At 58.1% G+C, this 13,451-nt stretch overlaps 2 protein-coding genes across 3 annotated transcripts in view; one reads left to right on the top strand and one right to left on the bottom strand.

Moving 5' to 3' along the window:
• The window catches only part of Ccm2 (CCM2 scaffold protein), a 62,731-nt gene extending 59,243 nt beyond the window's left edge, over positions 1-3,488 (top strand). For both annotated transcript variants that reach the window (XM_070014615.1, XM_070014616.1), the window contains exons 9-10: positions 1,142-1,280; positions 2,862-3,488. In XM_070014615.1, the coding sequence (XP_069870716.1) occupies positions 1,142-1,280; positions 2,862-3,142 (420 nt within the window). In that variant the 3' untranslated portion in view covers positions 3,143-3,488. The remainder of the gene's footprint in view (positions 1-1,141; positions 1,281-2,861) is intronic.
• A 1,182-nt stretch (positions 3,489-4,670) lies between these two features.
• On the bottom strand, positions 4,671-12,915 carry Nacad (NAC alpha domain containing). The gene is made up of 9 exons (XM_070014529.1): positions 12,745-12,915; positions 12,336-12,509; positions 6,042-9,449; positions 5,806-5,918; positions 5,652-5,720; positions 5,325-5,471; positions 5,085-5,234; positions 4,860-4,982; positions 4,671-4,764 (listed from the first exon to the last, which is right to left on the bottom strand). Exons 2-9 carry the CDS (start codon positions 12,400-12,402, stop codon positions 4,750-4,752), a joined length of 4,092 nt encoding a protein of 1,363 aa, XP_069870630.1. The 5' UTR covers positions 12,403-12,509; positions 12,745-12,915; the 3' UTR covers positions 4,671-4,749.
• Positions 12,916-13,451: the final 536 nt, after the last annotated feature.

The raw sequence follows: 13,451 nt of genomic DNA, 5'->3' as shown, positions 1-13,451 counted from the left end.
ATTGCTATACTTCTTTGATATGGATACACACCTGGCCGGGCACTGGTAATCCTAGCTACTCGGGAGGTTGAGATCTGAGATCAAAGTCAACCTGGGCAGGAAAGTCTGTGAGACTTTATCTCCAATTAATCACCAGAAAACCAGAAGTGGCGCTATGGCTCAAAGTGGTAGAGTCACTAGCCTGGAGTTGAAGAGGTCGGGGACAATGCCCAGGGCCAGAGTTCAAGCCCCACAACCGACAAAAAAAATAAAAAGAGACACACACCTATTCAGGACAATAGACTACAAACATGATGAAAATAACAAAATCAATGGCTGGGAAGGTGGCTCAGTGGTAGAGTGCTTGCCTCGTATGCAAGAGGCCCTGGGTTCGATTCCTTAGCACCACATAAATAGAAAAAGCTGGAAGTGGGCACTGTGGCTCAGGTGGTAGAGCACTGAAAAGCCGAAGGAGAGTGCCCAGACCCAGATTTCATGTCCTATGATCAAAAAAAAAAAAGTAGGAAAACAAGGATTATTTAATAAGTGCTACTATAATTTAAAGTTTTATTATTTATTATTATTTATTATTTATTATTATAAAGGTTATGTACAAAGAATCTTAGCTAGTTTTTTTTTTTCTTTTTTGGGTCTGGTCATGGGGCCTGAACTCTGGGCCTGCGCGCTGTCCCTCAGCTCTTCAGCTCAAGGCTAGCGCTCTACCACTTGAGCCACAGCGCCATTTCCAGCTTTTTTCTTTTTTGCTTATGTGGTGCTGAGGAATGGAACCCAGGGCCTCAGGCATGCAAGGCAAGCGCTCTACCACTGAGCTACCTTCCCAGCACTGAATCTTAGCTAGTTTTATCCACACAATCCCAGTCTTCTTCGGTTTGTGCCCCAAGAGCATTGGTCTTTGCCTTGAGGCACCAGCTCCCTGCCCAGTTCCTCTAGCCCCTACTCAGTCCCCTCAGGGAGTGTGGGCTTGGGAGTGTGGAGCTGTCCCTGGGCTTTGCCTCTGACCTGAAGCCAAGGCTGAAAACTGGATTCCTGTGGGTGGTATACCTCAGCGCTGGCCTGGTGCATTGGGGTGAGGCTGCTTTGGGAGCAAGGCAGTGGCTATGGCGAGGTTGGGTGCCCACACTTGCTCACTCTGCTCTTCTAGCTGCGCACCAAGCTGTCGTCACAGGAGATCCAGCAGTTTGCGGCGCTGCTGCATGAATACCGCAATGGGGCCTCCATCCACGAGTTCTGTATCAGCCTACGGCAGCTCTATGGAGATAGCCGCAAGTTCCTGCTGCTCGGTGAGCAGAGCCTGGAGGGCCTCTGGTCCCCACTGGGAAAATATCAGCAATGGCAGTCATCAAGATAATGCCTGAGGTGCCCTGCCAGGGAGCAGAAAGGTGTATACTAAGCAGAATCCTATTACCCAAGTGAACAGGCCAGGAGGGGAATCAGGGCTTTTCAAGGAAGTGACACTGAGTGGGTTCTGATGGTATGTAAGAGTTTGCTGGTTGGGGAGGTAGAAACATCATTGCTGGTGGAAGGGTCTGGCCTTCATTAAGTAACTCAGTGCATTAGCTCCAAGTAGTTGGCAAGCCTGCCACAGACATCTGTGGCTTGGACCTACACAAACTTTCTCACACATTGCGGTGACATGGTATGGCCATGGCTTTTCCTTCTGTGAACACTCAGAACACTGAGTTGACAGTAACTAGTTAAGGTACCTATTTCTCAGTAGAACAGGGTAGATAGGTTTATTTCCCCTTTTGCTGGCCTTATGATCATTGACTGCCTGCTCAGGGCTCCTTGCTAGCTGAAGGAAGATAGATGCCAGCTGAAGTTTATTCTGACCTTTAGCTTTTCCCCATGGCCTCATTAGGTCAGTCATCTAGCAGGTACCGATCCTGGCACCCAGTTCAGAATATACCTCTAGCAACCCCCATTTTGCTTTCAGGCAAGTGCCTCATTTTGAGAAGGGATTGGAATTGTAGCTGGGGAACCAGTGGTGTATTCTGGCCACTCAAGAGGCTGAGAGACCTAGAGGATCACAGTTCAAGGCTAGCCCTGGCAGAAAAGTCTGTGAGATTCCATCTCCAATGAACCAGCAAAAGCTGAGCTAGAGGTGTAGTCAAGGTGGTAGAGTGCCAGCCATGAGCAAGAAAAGCCCTGAGTTTAAGCCCCTGTACTGGTAGAAAGGGTGAGGAGGGAGAGGGAGAGAGAAGGAGGTTGGAATTAACTGAGCCTGGGATATGCACTGCTTAGAGCCCTGCCCCATTGCCACATGATGCTGTGCTGCCAGGCAGGCAGTTCCCAGCCCCAGAGCGCCCTCTACCACTTCTCATCATTTGAAAACCCTGCAGGTGCTGACAGCACAGCACGCCATGTTGGGGGCTCCAGGGCTCTAGCTCTGCTGTAGGAGGGCACCAAGCCCTCCCATGGGGCTGGCTCTCATTGCCTCTGGACGGAGCCCGGCCTGGCCACTTGCATCAGTGTTCAGAGGTCTTGAGAGACTCCAGGTACTAAGCCTTCTGATAGTGAGGGCAGATTGCTAGTTGGGGTGGTCACGCTGGTCCAGGTCACTGGCTTTGGCCTGCAGCCTGACTCTGGAGACAGCACCTTGCTGCTGATAGCAGTGGGTGGCTTGGAGCGCTACTCTGGGCTTTGGCTTTCTTACCTATAAAATGGGGCTCTGAAAATGAGAGGGGATGGGCCCAGGCCTGTGCCACATCAAGGCTAGGGAGCATGAGGCCTACAGGCAGTGGGCTGGGCTGCCTGTCAGTGCCTGAGCACAGCACATGAGATGTTAGGGTCTTCACGTTGTGCCCAGGGCAAGCTGTGGTCTGAAACCCGTGGGGTGCTCTGTTGGGGTCCTGTGTTGGCAGGTCTGAGGCCCTTCATCCCCGAGAAGGACAGCCAACACTTTGAGAACTTTCTGGAGACCATCGGTGTGAAGGATGGCCGTGGTATCATCACAGACAGCTTCGGCAGGCACCGTCGGGCGCTGAGTACCACCTCCACCTCCACCACCAATGGGAACAGGACCACGGGCAGCCCTGATGACCGGTCTGTGCCCTCTGAGGGGGACGAGTGGGACCGCATGATCTCGGACATCAGTAGCGACATTGAGGCGTTGGGCTGCAGCATGGACCAGGACTCGGCCTGATGGGCAATGGGGGCCGTGTATACCTTCTGCATGGTCCCAAGCCTTCCTGGGAGGAAACGCCCAGCTCTTGTCAGCCTTTCCCACCAGCCAGGGCTGGAGAAGGGCTGTAGGCACAGGAGGCCCCAGGCAGCCAGGTCCTCTACTGTGAAGGAGCGGGGAGCTGCCACTGGACACGCACCCTGGTGCCTTGTCCTCCAGGCCCAGCCATGCCGGGCACCGTGTTCCTGCTCGGGGAGGGCCAGTCCTGTGGACCCGGCCCTGGACAACTGTTAATTTTGCACATGATGTTCCTCTTGTAACTCTCAGAGACCTTAAAAAGAAGTTTACTACAATGTGAATAATTTAATCTCTAGTTGCCAAGCATGTTTCTAAGTCAGTTGGGTGTCTGGTCCCGGGGCCATGTCTGCCTAAAGCATCCAGAGCTAGGCCCAGTTGAGAGGACTGGGGCAGCGCAGGCAGAGGACGTTGGAGATTGGGACTTGGCTTTGTGGGCATGGGGCAGGGCACATGTTCTGGGGTCTCATGCATGTGGTGCGGGCAGTGTGAAGTAACCCTGTCCCCTTGCCCATGTTTTTGTCCCATCCTTTTTCCATCACTAATGAGCACTATCCCAAGCCCATGCTTCCTTCTGGCCTCTGCCCTCCAGACCCCTCAGATACAGGGAGGAGAGGAAGGCAACTCCATGGCAGCGTGTCCTGGGCTCTCCCTGTGCCAGGTCTTCAGCTCTGTCTTGACCTGAGGGCACATGCAGAAGCTTACTGGCCTGTGGGGCTGAGACTGCCCCTCAGGCAGGGGGCTGGCTCTGCAGTCATGGAGGGGGAGGGGGAGGTAAAGCCCTCGAGGCTCCATGGGTACCCTAGTTGTATCCAGAGGGTCCTGCAGGAACCCCCCCACCCCCCCGAGCAGGTAGGGTGGCAGATCCTTGTGTTCATAGCTTCAGAACAGGACGTACCTATAGACAGTGTTTTACAGGAAATTTTCCCTGTCTCGCTTTGTGTGTTTGGTCAGAACTGACCCTGAGCCAGGGACAGCGGGGGCACTGGTAGTGCCGTCTCTCGATGTATGTGCAGGTGGCTATCCTGGGAGCATCAGGAGAGGCAGAAGACAAGCCACAGACTGTCCTCTGGGCTCCTATCCCTCTTGCAAAAGCCTATTTGTGCCTAGGTGTCTCAGGCGCCACCCCCCCCCCAAACACACACACACACACACACACACACAATAACAACAACAAAAACACATGCAGCACAGCCTTGCAGGGCTTTCTGTGTGGAGTCAAAAGAAGCAGGATGCCCATCCTCGATGTGGCCAGCGCGTGGGTCACTCACTGGCCTTTGCCAGCAGAGAAGACATGGGGCAGATGCTCAGCCCAGCTGGGCCTGAGGGATGCCACGGGGTGATATGGTGGCAGAGGGTGATGAGGGAGTGCTAGAGGGTCTTCAGGGGACATAGTGAGTGGTAAGATGACACCAGAGGGTGTTAAATGGATGACAGCAGGCAATGTGACACAGAAAAGTTCTGAGGGGTCACCAGAAGGTGATGGTAGGACACTGGTTTATTGGGCAGCAGAGTTGGGAGAGGGGCAGGATGGACCAGCTTCCAACCAGCAGCTACATGGTCAGTTCCTGCAGAAAAATGTACAGAGGGTCACATTGAGGGTGGGCCTCTCCCTGTCACAGCTGGGGCATCTGGAGGGAAGGGGGGACCCACACATGCTCACCATGATGGCATTGACGATATCACTGTGGTTGTCCCTTAGCGCTCGCACAGCCTTGGCCCTGGACACGTTGGCCTGCGCCATAACCAGCTCAATGTCCCGTAGCTCCAGCCCAGCCTCATCCACCTGGTGAGGGAACAGTGAGGTTCCTCAGGCCCACCTCCCAGGTGCCAGCAGGGCCTCCTGAAACAGGATGGAACCTGCCTACAGGCAGGGGCCGGGCCTTACCTCTTCCTCTTCCTCTTCTTCCTCTTCCTCCTCGCACGCTGGCCTTACTCGAGGCCCAGGTGCTGACTCGGGCACCAGGGCCGAGGCCTCTGAGGGCACCTTGAACTTCTCTGCAGCAGCTTTGTGCACTTGCTGGGACAGGTCCTCTATCTACAGCGTGGGACAGAATCCTTCAGCAGAGCCTGTCGGCTCCCAGTGCACCACCCTGGCCCTGCCACCTCCCTGCACCCCAGCCAGGACCTTAGCCTCTCCGAAGACCACATAGGTGTCCGAGGCAGGGCTCTTGAAGACATCAGGCTTGGCGATGACGAATAAGATGTTCTTGGACTTCTGGATGGTGATCCTAGTGACACCCTGGATCTGCCGCAAGCCCAGCTTGGACATTGCCTGAGGCAGAGGACAGTATCAGACTTCCCCGGGTGACCAGGGATGGCTGTCCTTCCTTAGGTGTCAGCTGGTCCTGCGAGGGTCACTAATGACACTACAACCTTAGCTGTTTAGGTTAATAGACTTGACCCGAAGGCCCTCCTTGGGTGGCCATTGGGTCTTAGCCAGTCCCCACCCTACCTTTCGTGCCTTCTTCTCACTGCGGCTCTGTTTGGCTTTGGCGATGGCCTCACTGCTGCCTGTTGGAGCCTGCGAAAAGGTGGGGGCTGAGCCTCTGTGTGAGCATGGGGGCCCACCCACCCTGAGGACCTGCCTGCTCCCTTGAGCCAGGCACCTGGGCTGGGCACTGTGCCTTCTGAGGCGCTGAGGTGTCCTGGTCATCCAGCTCAGCTGACGACTCCCCATGGCTGTCTGAGTGCTGGCCCGAGCCTGGGGCCTGCAGTGAGTCTGAGAAAGGGAGAATGGTGTGAGGATGTGTCCCTGCCCCACTCCCCCGCCCCCCCCAATCCAACCCTGGGATATCAGTGTCTTCCCTGGAAGAGTCCAGCTTTACCCTGTGCCCCACCTCACCCTCCTCCAGGCTGTCCTCATCCTCTTGCTGGGTCTCATCCTCAGGGACTGGGTGCCGTCCAGGGCTGGATGGGCTCTGGGCTCCCAAGGGAGGAGGCACTTGGCAGGGGCTTGAGATCCGGGGAACCTGGTTCTTGGCTGTGTCTTTGGCATCCTTGGGGGCCGCCTTGGGGCTGAGGAGGAGGCAGGGGGGTGGGAGGCTTACCCGCTGCCTGGCCCCCAGAGGCTTTGTGGTTCCTGAGGTGGCGGCAGCAGCAGTCTGAGACAGCTGGAGGTCCCCAGAGATTGAGGCCCCTTCATCTTTCACAGAGTCTTCCTGGGGGCCAGGACACAGGCAAGGAGCAGAGGGTCCCAGGGCTGGTGAGGCTGTCCCAGCAAGGACACCAGGAGCAGATGGCTCAGGAGCCATAGGCTTACTCTGGGGTGTACTTGGCAGATCCCTGGCAGGGTTTTCTGGGGTCTGTGATGGAGGGGAGTCAAGGACATGGAAGGTGGTCTGATGCTGTTTCCCACTGCCTGGGTCTAGCATAGGTTCCTGTCTCTCAGAGGTGGGAGCAGGCTCTTCGGGGCAGCCCCTGTCTGGCCTACATGCTGCCCTTGCTGGGGATTCTGGGCAGGAAATCATGGGAAGTTTGGCTTCCAGGAGGGCCTGGCTGCTGAGGCCCCTTCCTTCTCTAGCTGGGCTCAGGCTGTGTGCCTGCCTGACCTCCGGGCAGGCAGCAGAATATGCCTTGGGAGCCTCCCATGAATCTTGAGGCCCTGACTTTGCTGCTCCAGGTCCGTGTCCCTGTGCTGATGGCTTAGGCCCTCCACCTCCCATGTTCTTAGTCTCCATGGCCTCCTTTGCAAGCAAGTGGGTCTCGATCCCATTATGGGCTTCAAGCCATGCTTCCTGCTCAGGTGCAAAGAGACCTTCAGCTACTTCATCTCCAGCACCAGAGGCAGGCTTGGGGGTCCTGGGGGCCACCATGCCCAGGGTGGGACTTGCCTCTTTCCCTGGTGCCCAGAGAGTTGCAGCTTCTGGTGCTGACGCTGGGCTATTTTGTTCAGCTGGGGTTGAGGCTGGAGACTCTGGTTCTCCAGGAGCTGCATCCTTTTCTTCCAATATCAGCCTTGCTCCTAAGGCTATATCTAACTTTTGCCGGGCCCCTGAAGCCCCTGGTGTAGTCCCTGGGCTGCAACCTGCCTTTGCTTGGCCCTGGGAAGTGTTCTCAGGCACTGGTTCTGGGCCTAAGGTGGAATCTGAGTCTTGTAGGAGTGGATGTATGGTCACAGGGGAGTCTGGGCGTTGGATGACATCCTTTTCAGTCCCTGGGCTGCAACCTGCCTTTGCTTGGCCCTGGGAAATGTTCTCAGGCACTGGTTCTGGGCCTAAGGTGGAATCTGAGTCTTGTAGGAGTGGATGTATGGTCACAGGGGAGTCTGGACGCTGGATGACATCCTTTTCAGTCTTCTGGGGCCCCAGTGTGGCCACAGTCATGGTCTCTGGGTCTGAGGTGACATTCTCCTTTGGAAGTGCTGCCATAGAAGAGTCCTGGGCCAGGATGACACTTGCTTCCATCTCCTGGGGCCCTGGTGTGGCTTCAGCCATGGGTTCTTGGGCTGAGGTGCCATCTCCATCTGGAAGTGCTGCCAAGGAAGAGTCCTGGGGTGCTGTGACACCTCCATCAGCTTGCTGGGGCCCCAATGTGGCCACATCCTCAGGTTCTGGACCTGAGAGAAGGCTCAATCTACTGTCCAAGTTCTCAAGAAGGTCTGGGCACAAGACACGGTTGGCTTCTTGCAGAGCTGGCGGTGACTCTGTACCAGTTTGCTCCCAGCCTAAGGAAGCGCCTAGCCCCTCCTGGTAGGGTTGTGGTGGTGCTGTGGTGGCAGGTGCTTCTCTAACCCAAGAGCTATCTCTCTCGCCCCCTACCCAAGGGATTGCTTTAGTAGCTGGCTCCACCTGGAGGTTCTGGGCTGCCTGCAGAATTGGAGGCTCCACAATACCCTGGGACTTGTGGACTAAAGGGAGGCTCTTTTCTGCTTTCTCTGCAGTGGATTGCTGGCTGTGCGTGAGACAAATGTCTCCCTTTGAGACGTGAGGGATGGCCTCAGGGCCCAGGGTCCCACCCCTGTGCTCCTGCTCTGTCTTCTGGGCACTGTCCTGCAGTAGGGAGCTGGGCTGGGCGTGGGGCTCCGTGCTGTACAGCCTGTCATCATCTGCTCCTGCATACGAGGTGGAGTCAGAGTCAGAAGAGGCTGCAGACGTGTCATCCCGGAAAGCAAAGGCCTCATCCATGCCTTCAATGATGGACAGGTCAGACAGGGACTGCAGGAATGAGGTGGACGTACTGTCCTCCTCACCCTCCCCTGCCAAGTCTCCATCTGGGATTGGAGCATCAGCTGCCACCTCTTCCTCCTCTTCCTCCCCTTCCTCCTCCTCCTCCTCCTCCTCCTCTTCCTCCTCTTCCTCTTCTGGGTACAGTGGTGTCACCTCCACAGCTTCTACCTGGAAGAGGAGGCTGCCCCGGAAGGGCAAGAGGGCTGCGGGGATCATTGGGTCATTGGCCAGGAAGTCCAGGTCAAAGAAGTGGCCTTCCTGGCTCCAGGAAGAGCTGCTGTCTGTGGAGAGGCTGGACTCAGAAGACAGTGGCTCTGGGGGTGTGGTAGGGCTTGGCTCTCCTTCATCTGCCATGGGCCCCAGTGGGGAGAGGCCTATGTCACAGGGAAAGTCCAGCCCTTCAGCGGGAGCCAACAGGCCGAGGGAACAAGACGGTGAGGAGGCCCAGCTGTCCCCATCAGCAGTGATGTAGGAGCCCGAGGGTGAGGTGGGCCTAGAGTCTAGCAGCTCATCCAGAAGCTCAGCCTCTGGGTCCCAGGTGTCTCTCTGGGGCCCAGGGCAGGAGAGCAGGTCATAGGTGGTCTTGGTAGGGGTAGCAGGAGGTGTAAAGTAGTCATCGAGGTCTGGGGTAGGGGAAGGCACAGGAAGATCATCCTGAGAACAAAGCTCAGGGGGTGGGTGCCGATGGGTGTGCCCACCCTCCTGGTCCCTGAGCGTTGGCCAGGCTGCTCTAGGTGATGGGGTGGCCTGGCATGTCTCCTCACCCATCACAATCCGGGGCTCCAGGGTGGTGGGCAGAGAGGCCTTGGGGGGCAGAACGTCGAGGGGCTGGCCCTCATCAGGCAGAGCTTGGAGGGGCAGGCCCTCGGGGAGAAGTGCTGGGTTTGGGCTGCCCTCTGCTGGGTCTGCCCAGGCTGAAGGGGCCCCACCTGGCCCTGCATCCCAGCTGGCTCCCTCAGGCTGGGGCCGGGCACCTGGTTTGCTGGGCAGGAATGTGAGAGCCAAGGGGCTGGGCCCTGGGGTGAGGGCATGGGGCTCCTGTTTGTCCCCTTTCAGAATGGCAGCAGCTGCATCACAGGAGAGATCTGTGGAGACAGAAGGACATGAAATAGTCCTGACTCTCTCCAGGCCAGGCCAGGTGAGGAGAGTAGCCCAGAGGAGGGCTGGTCAGGGCAGGAGGAGAGGGAGAATGTCACTATGCATTTGAGGGGAAATTTCCAGGAGTTCCAGCCGAGCTTCTGACAGTGCTTTGTGGAAAGGAAGGTTGTGGGAACTGTTGCTGTGGGAGAAAGCCAGGATTTTTGGGGGTGGAGGGTGGGGAGGACATTCCGCAAAAGTACATCCAGTTCTGAGCACTGGTTGTTCATGCCAGTAATCCTAGCTATTCAGGAGTTTGAGATCTGAGAATCAAGGTTTGAAGCCAGCCCTGGCTGGGAAGTCCTGAGATTAATCCCAAATTAACAACCAAAGAAGTGGAGGTGTGGCTCAAGTGTAGAGCAACTAGCCTTGAGCAGTAAAATAAAAACTCAGGGATAGTTAGGGGCTTAGATCTGAGGATCTTCAAATCATTGAAGCCAGCCCAGGCAGAAAAGCCTGTGAGACTCTTATCTCCAAGTAACTACCCAAAAAGCCACAACTGTGACTCAAATGGTAGAGTGCTACCCTTGAGCACAAAAGTTCAAGGACAGTACCCAGGCCCCGAGTTCAAGCCCCAGGACACATAACACAGACACAGACACAGACACAGACACACACACACACGCAGAGTACATCTATATTTCTCCCTATTTTCTTTCTCTCCTCTCTTCCCTCTCTCTTTAAAACTATTTCCTTTTCAGGTAATTTGTGTGGTTAAGTTGGGCTTGGTAGGTGCACAGAGCAATGAGAATCTACTGGGCAGTACCACCCCTTCCCATGACAGGAGCAGGGACACCCCCCCCCCCCAGCCCTGCCCTTCACCATTGCAAAGCTCTGGACATTTCCAGGCTTCCCCACAAGACAAGTGTCTTGTCTCTCTGGGCCATCTCCTGTCCCCCAGGACTTTGCCACCTGGAGAGGGTCTGCTCCACTCCTGTGACATAGGGGGAAGGAAGCAGGGGCCCTACACATAGTCGTTTTGTAGAGGCTGGAGACAGACATGTCCCATGGAGGCTGGCTTGGAGCATCTGGCCAGAAGGGCAAAGGTGAGCAATGATGACAGCCAAGGAGCCCATAGAAACAGGATGGTTCAGAAATGTCTGTTGGAACCTCTGGCTACATCCTCTCCATAGTGGCAGCCATTCTGTGGTGAGTGCCAGATCCTCCTGGCCTGCCCAGGGCCCTTCTGTGGATCCCACGCCATCCCAGGACACGGGTGCTCAGGAAACCTCCTTGTACTGCCACACCCCCAGAGCACAAGCCATGCCACATGCACACCATGAAGGACCGTGGACCAGGAAGTAGGGTGGGCCTCAGGAAGGTGGAAGACAACCCCTCCAAGCAGCACCCTCCTTTGGGTTCTCTTCCTTGTCTCTCACCGCTGAGGTCATTCTGCACATTCACTTTTGCATCTGCGGTTTTCATTCCACATTATCTCTGTTCCCTGTGTGTTCTAAGTGCTTACTAGCTTCATTTTGAATGGCTCTGTAACATCCCTCTCTCTAATGGACCGAGGCCCAAAACACATCATTTGCTCAAGGCTTTCCAACTGCCCCGAGAGCCCAGGCCAAGTCCTGCCCCAAAGGGGGAGGGGCCATGCTTAGGAGCGGGCTCCAGGGTGCTCTGGGCTGCAGATCTATGTTGCTCACTGGTGACATAGGGCAGCATGACCAGCACTTTGGCTTTCTCTTTCCCACCTCCAAAGCAGAGATGAGCCAGGCTGAGAAGTAAAGCTGAAGGCTGCCACCCTGCCAGACCTCAACACCTGCCCCTATCAGGGTGTGGGACCCTTAGCCACTCAGTGCACTCCTTGACTGACGGTTGTGCTGCTGGGGGGCCAGGGGCTGTGGGGGGATCCTTCAAGTTCCTGGAGGCACACTTGATACTGCGAGTGGGTGTGGCTACTGGGGTGTCACTGGAGGCCCCAAAGCCAGGCTGTTGGCTCTGTACTGACTCCTAGCCTGGACCCCAGGGCAGGGAAGGACAGAACTGGACTAAGATCAGAAGGGAAAGGCAAAGAGAGGCCAAAGGTTTTTCCTTTGTCTCCTTCAAGGTCATCAGACAAGCCAGAACAGAGGCAGTATAGAACCCTGGGACTGGGGAGTCCTAGCCTGGACTGTCGGTCTGCCACGAACAGCAGAGGTGGCAGCAGTGTTAGCTCTGCCAGGCCACAGCAAGGTGCCCTTGGTCCTGCCGAACCACCCATGGGGGACCTCCAACAGGGACCATCCAGCCTCTAAATGCCCCAGGCTAAGTGGACAGACGACCCTCTGGCCTCCACCCACGTTTGCTGATCCCGCATCTCCAGGACCTCCGTAGTCTGCGGGGAGGGACCTGGGGGGTCGAGGGTAGGACATCTGGCTAGGACACATCCTCCAGGCCTCCCACCGTCTCCCCCCCCCCCCCCCAGCGCCAGCGAGCCCCTGGGCTTCTCAGGCTTGTACCAGTCTTTCTCCTCCCTCCGGGGTGCCTAGCCATTCGCCCGCCCTGCGCAGCCTGGGGTGCAGTGGAGGCTTCAGGCTCAGCTGGCGGACAATGGGGCATCATGTTGGCACAGCAGCCCGCGCGGGCAGGACCTGGGCCTGGAGCGCGTGGAGCTCCACGGCCCCCGGTCAGGGGCTAAGGGCACGGCCCTCCCTGGGCTTCTAGCTGGCAAAGGGCACTGCCTGCGCCCCTCCCCGAAATCCTGAGTGTTTGGCTGGGCGGGGGCAGGGTTCGGGCGGCCAGAGGCAGGGCTGAGCGGAGGACCGACAGGAGAGGAGCTGGCGAAGGGGAAGGAACGGAGGAGGGGACCGGGAGCGCTGGGCCGGAGAGGGGAGCGGCCGCGGCCTCACCTGTGCGGGGCCCGGGGCCCCCGGGCTCGGGCAGCGGCAGCTCCGCGCGGGCGGCCTCCCCGGGCATGGCCGGGACGTGCGCCCACCCGTCCCTCTTTCCCTGGGCTCCTCAGTCTGTCCGTCTGTCTGTCCGTGCCGCCGCCAGGAGTAGTCTGTGCGGCCACCGCCCCTCAGCTGGGGGGGGGCGAAGATGACGTCAGCACCCGCCCCCCAACACCCCCCCCCCGCGCCCGAACGTGCGCCGGCGCGCCAGGCACTGCGGCGCAGAGGGGGGGCGCTCCCTCCCCCACCTGTCACGGCCCCCCCCCCCCCGAGCTGCCAGAGCCAGCGAGAGGGCCTGCAGCGCCCCCAGCCCGCAGCCTCCCCCCACCCCGCCTTTCCCGCGGCTCCCCTCCCCCGCCCAGGGTACCTCGCCTCGGCCGCATCGCCCCGCGGCTGGAAGAGGGCGCGGCGGCGCCAGCCGGGGGTGCGGGGCCTGGGAGCGGGACGAAGCACCCTGGCGATGTGGGGCGTGGCGGTGTCGTCTGCCCCCGTGGCCCGCGAGGGAGGGGAGGGCGCCGCGGCCCCGCCCATCCCCCTCTGCCAGGCCCCCATCTGAAAGACGGACTGGAGCCGCGGCCAAGGCGGGAGGGGATTGGCTGGTCCTTGCAGTCGTCGGTCTCCATAGCAACCTCCTCCCGTCTCTCTGGCGACCGGGGATGGAGCTGGTGAGGCACAGCAGGGAAGGCAACCCCAGTGTGCTGGCTGAGGGGACCTCGGGTCCCCCGTAGCTGAGTGATCTGCGCCCCATCCCCACCCGCAGAATCTCCAGATAGAGGAAGAAAGCAGTGCGCCTCCCCCGGTTCTTGGCAGCCGCCTCCGCCACACTTCCAGGGATGAGGCCCACCCCTTGCCTTTCCTGAAAAGCTATTGCTTCCACCCAGCTCCTGCTCCGCCCAGGTCCAAAATGCTCCCCCCCCCCCCCCCCGGTGCCAGGCACCAGAGACAGATGAATGACACATTGTCAGTTTGCGCTTGGGCAGGGAAATCAGAGCAGCCATTGTGGCAGGCAGGGAGGAGGCCTGCACTCTAGGGGTAGAGGAGGGTAGAGTGCACCACCACTCCCTCCCCGGTATT

The sequence above is a fragment of the Dipodomys merriami genome, unplaced genomic scaffold (genome assembly GCF_024711535.1).
Source record: "Dipodomys merriami isolate MVZ:Mamm:240054 unplaced genomic scaffold, mDipMer1.0.p SCAF_98, whole genome shotgun sequence".
Lineage (NCBI taxonomy): Eukaryota > Metazoa > Chordata > Mammalia > Rodentia > Heteromyidae > Dipodomys > Dipodomys merriami.
This window is presented reverse-complemented; position numbering and strand designations above follow the sequence as displayed.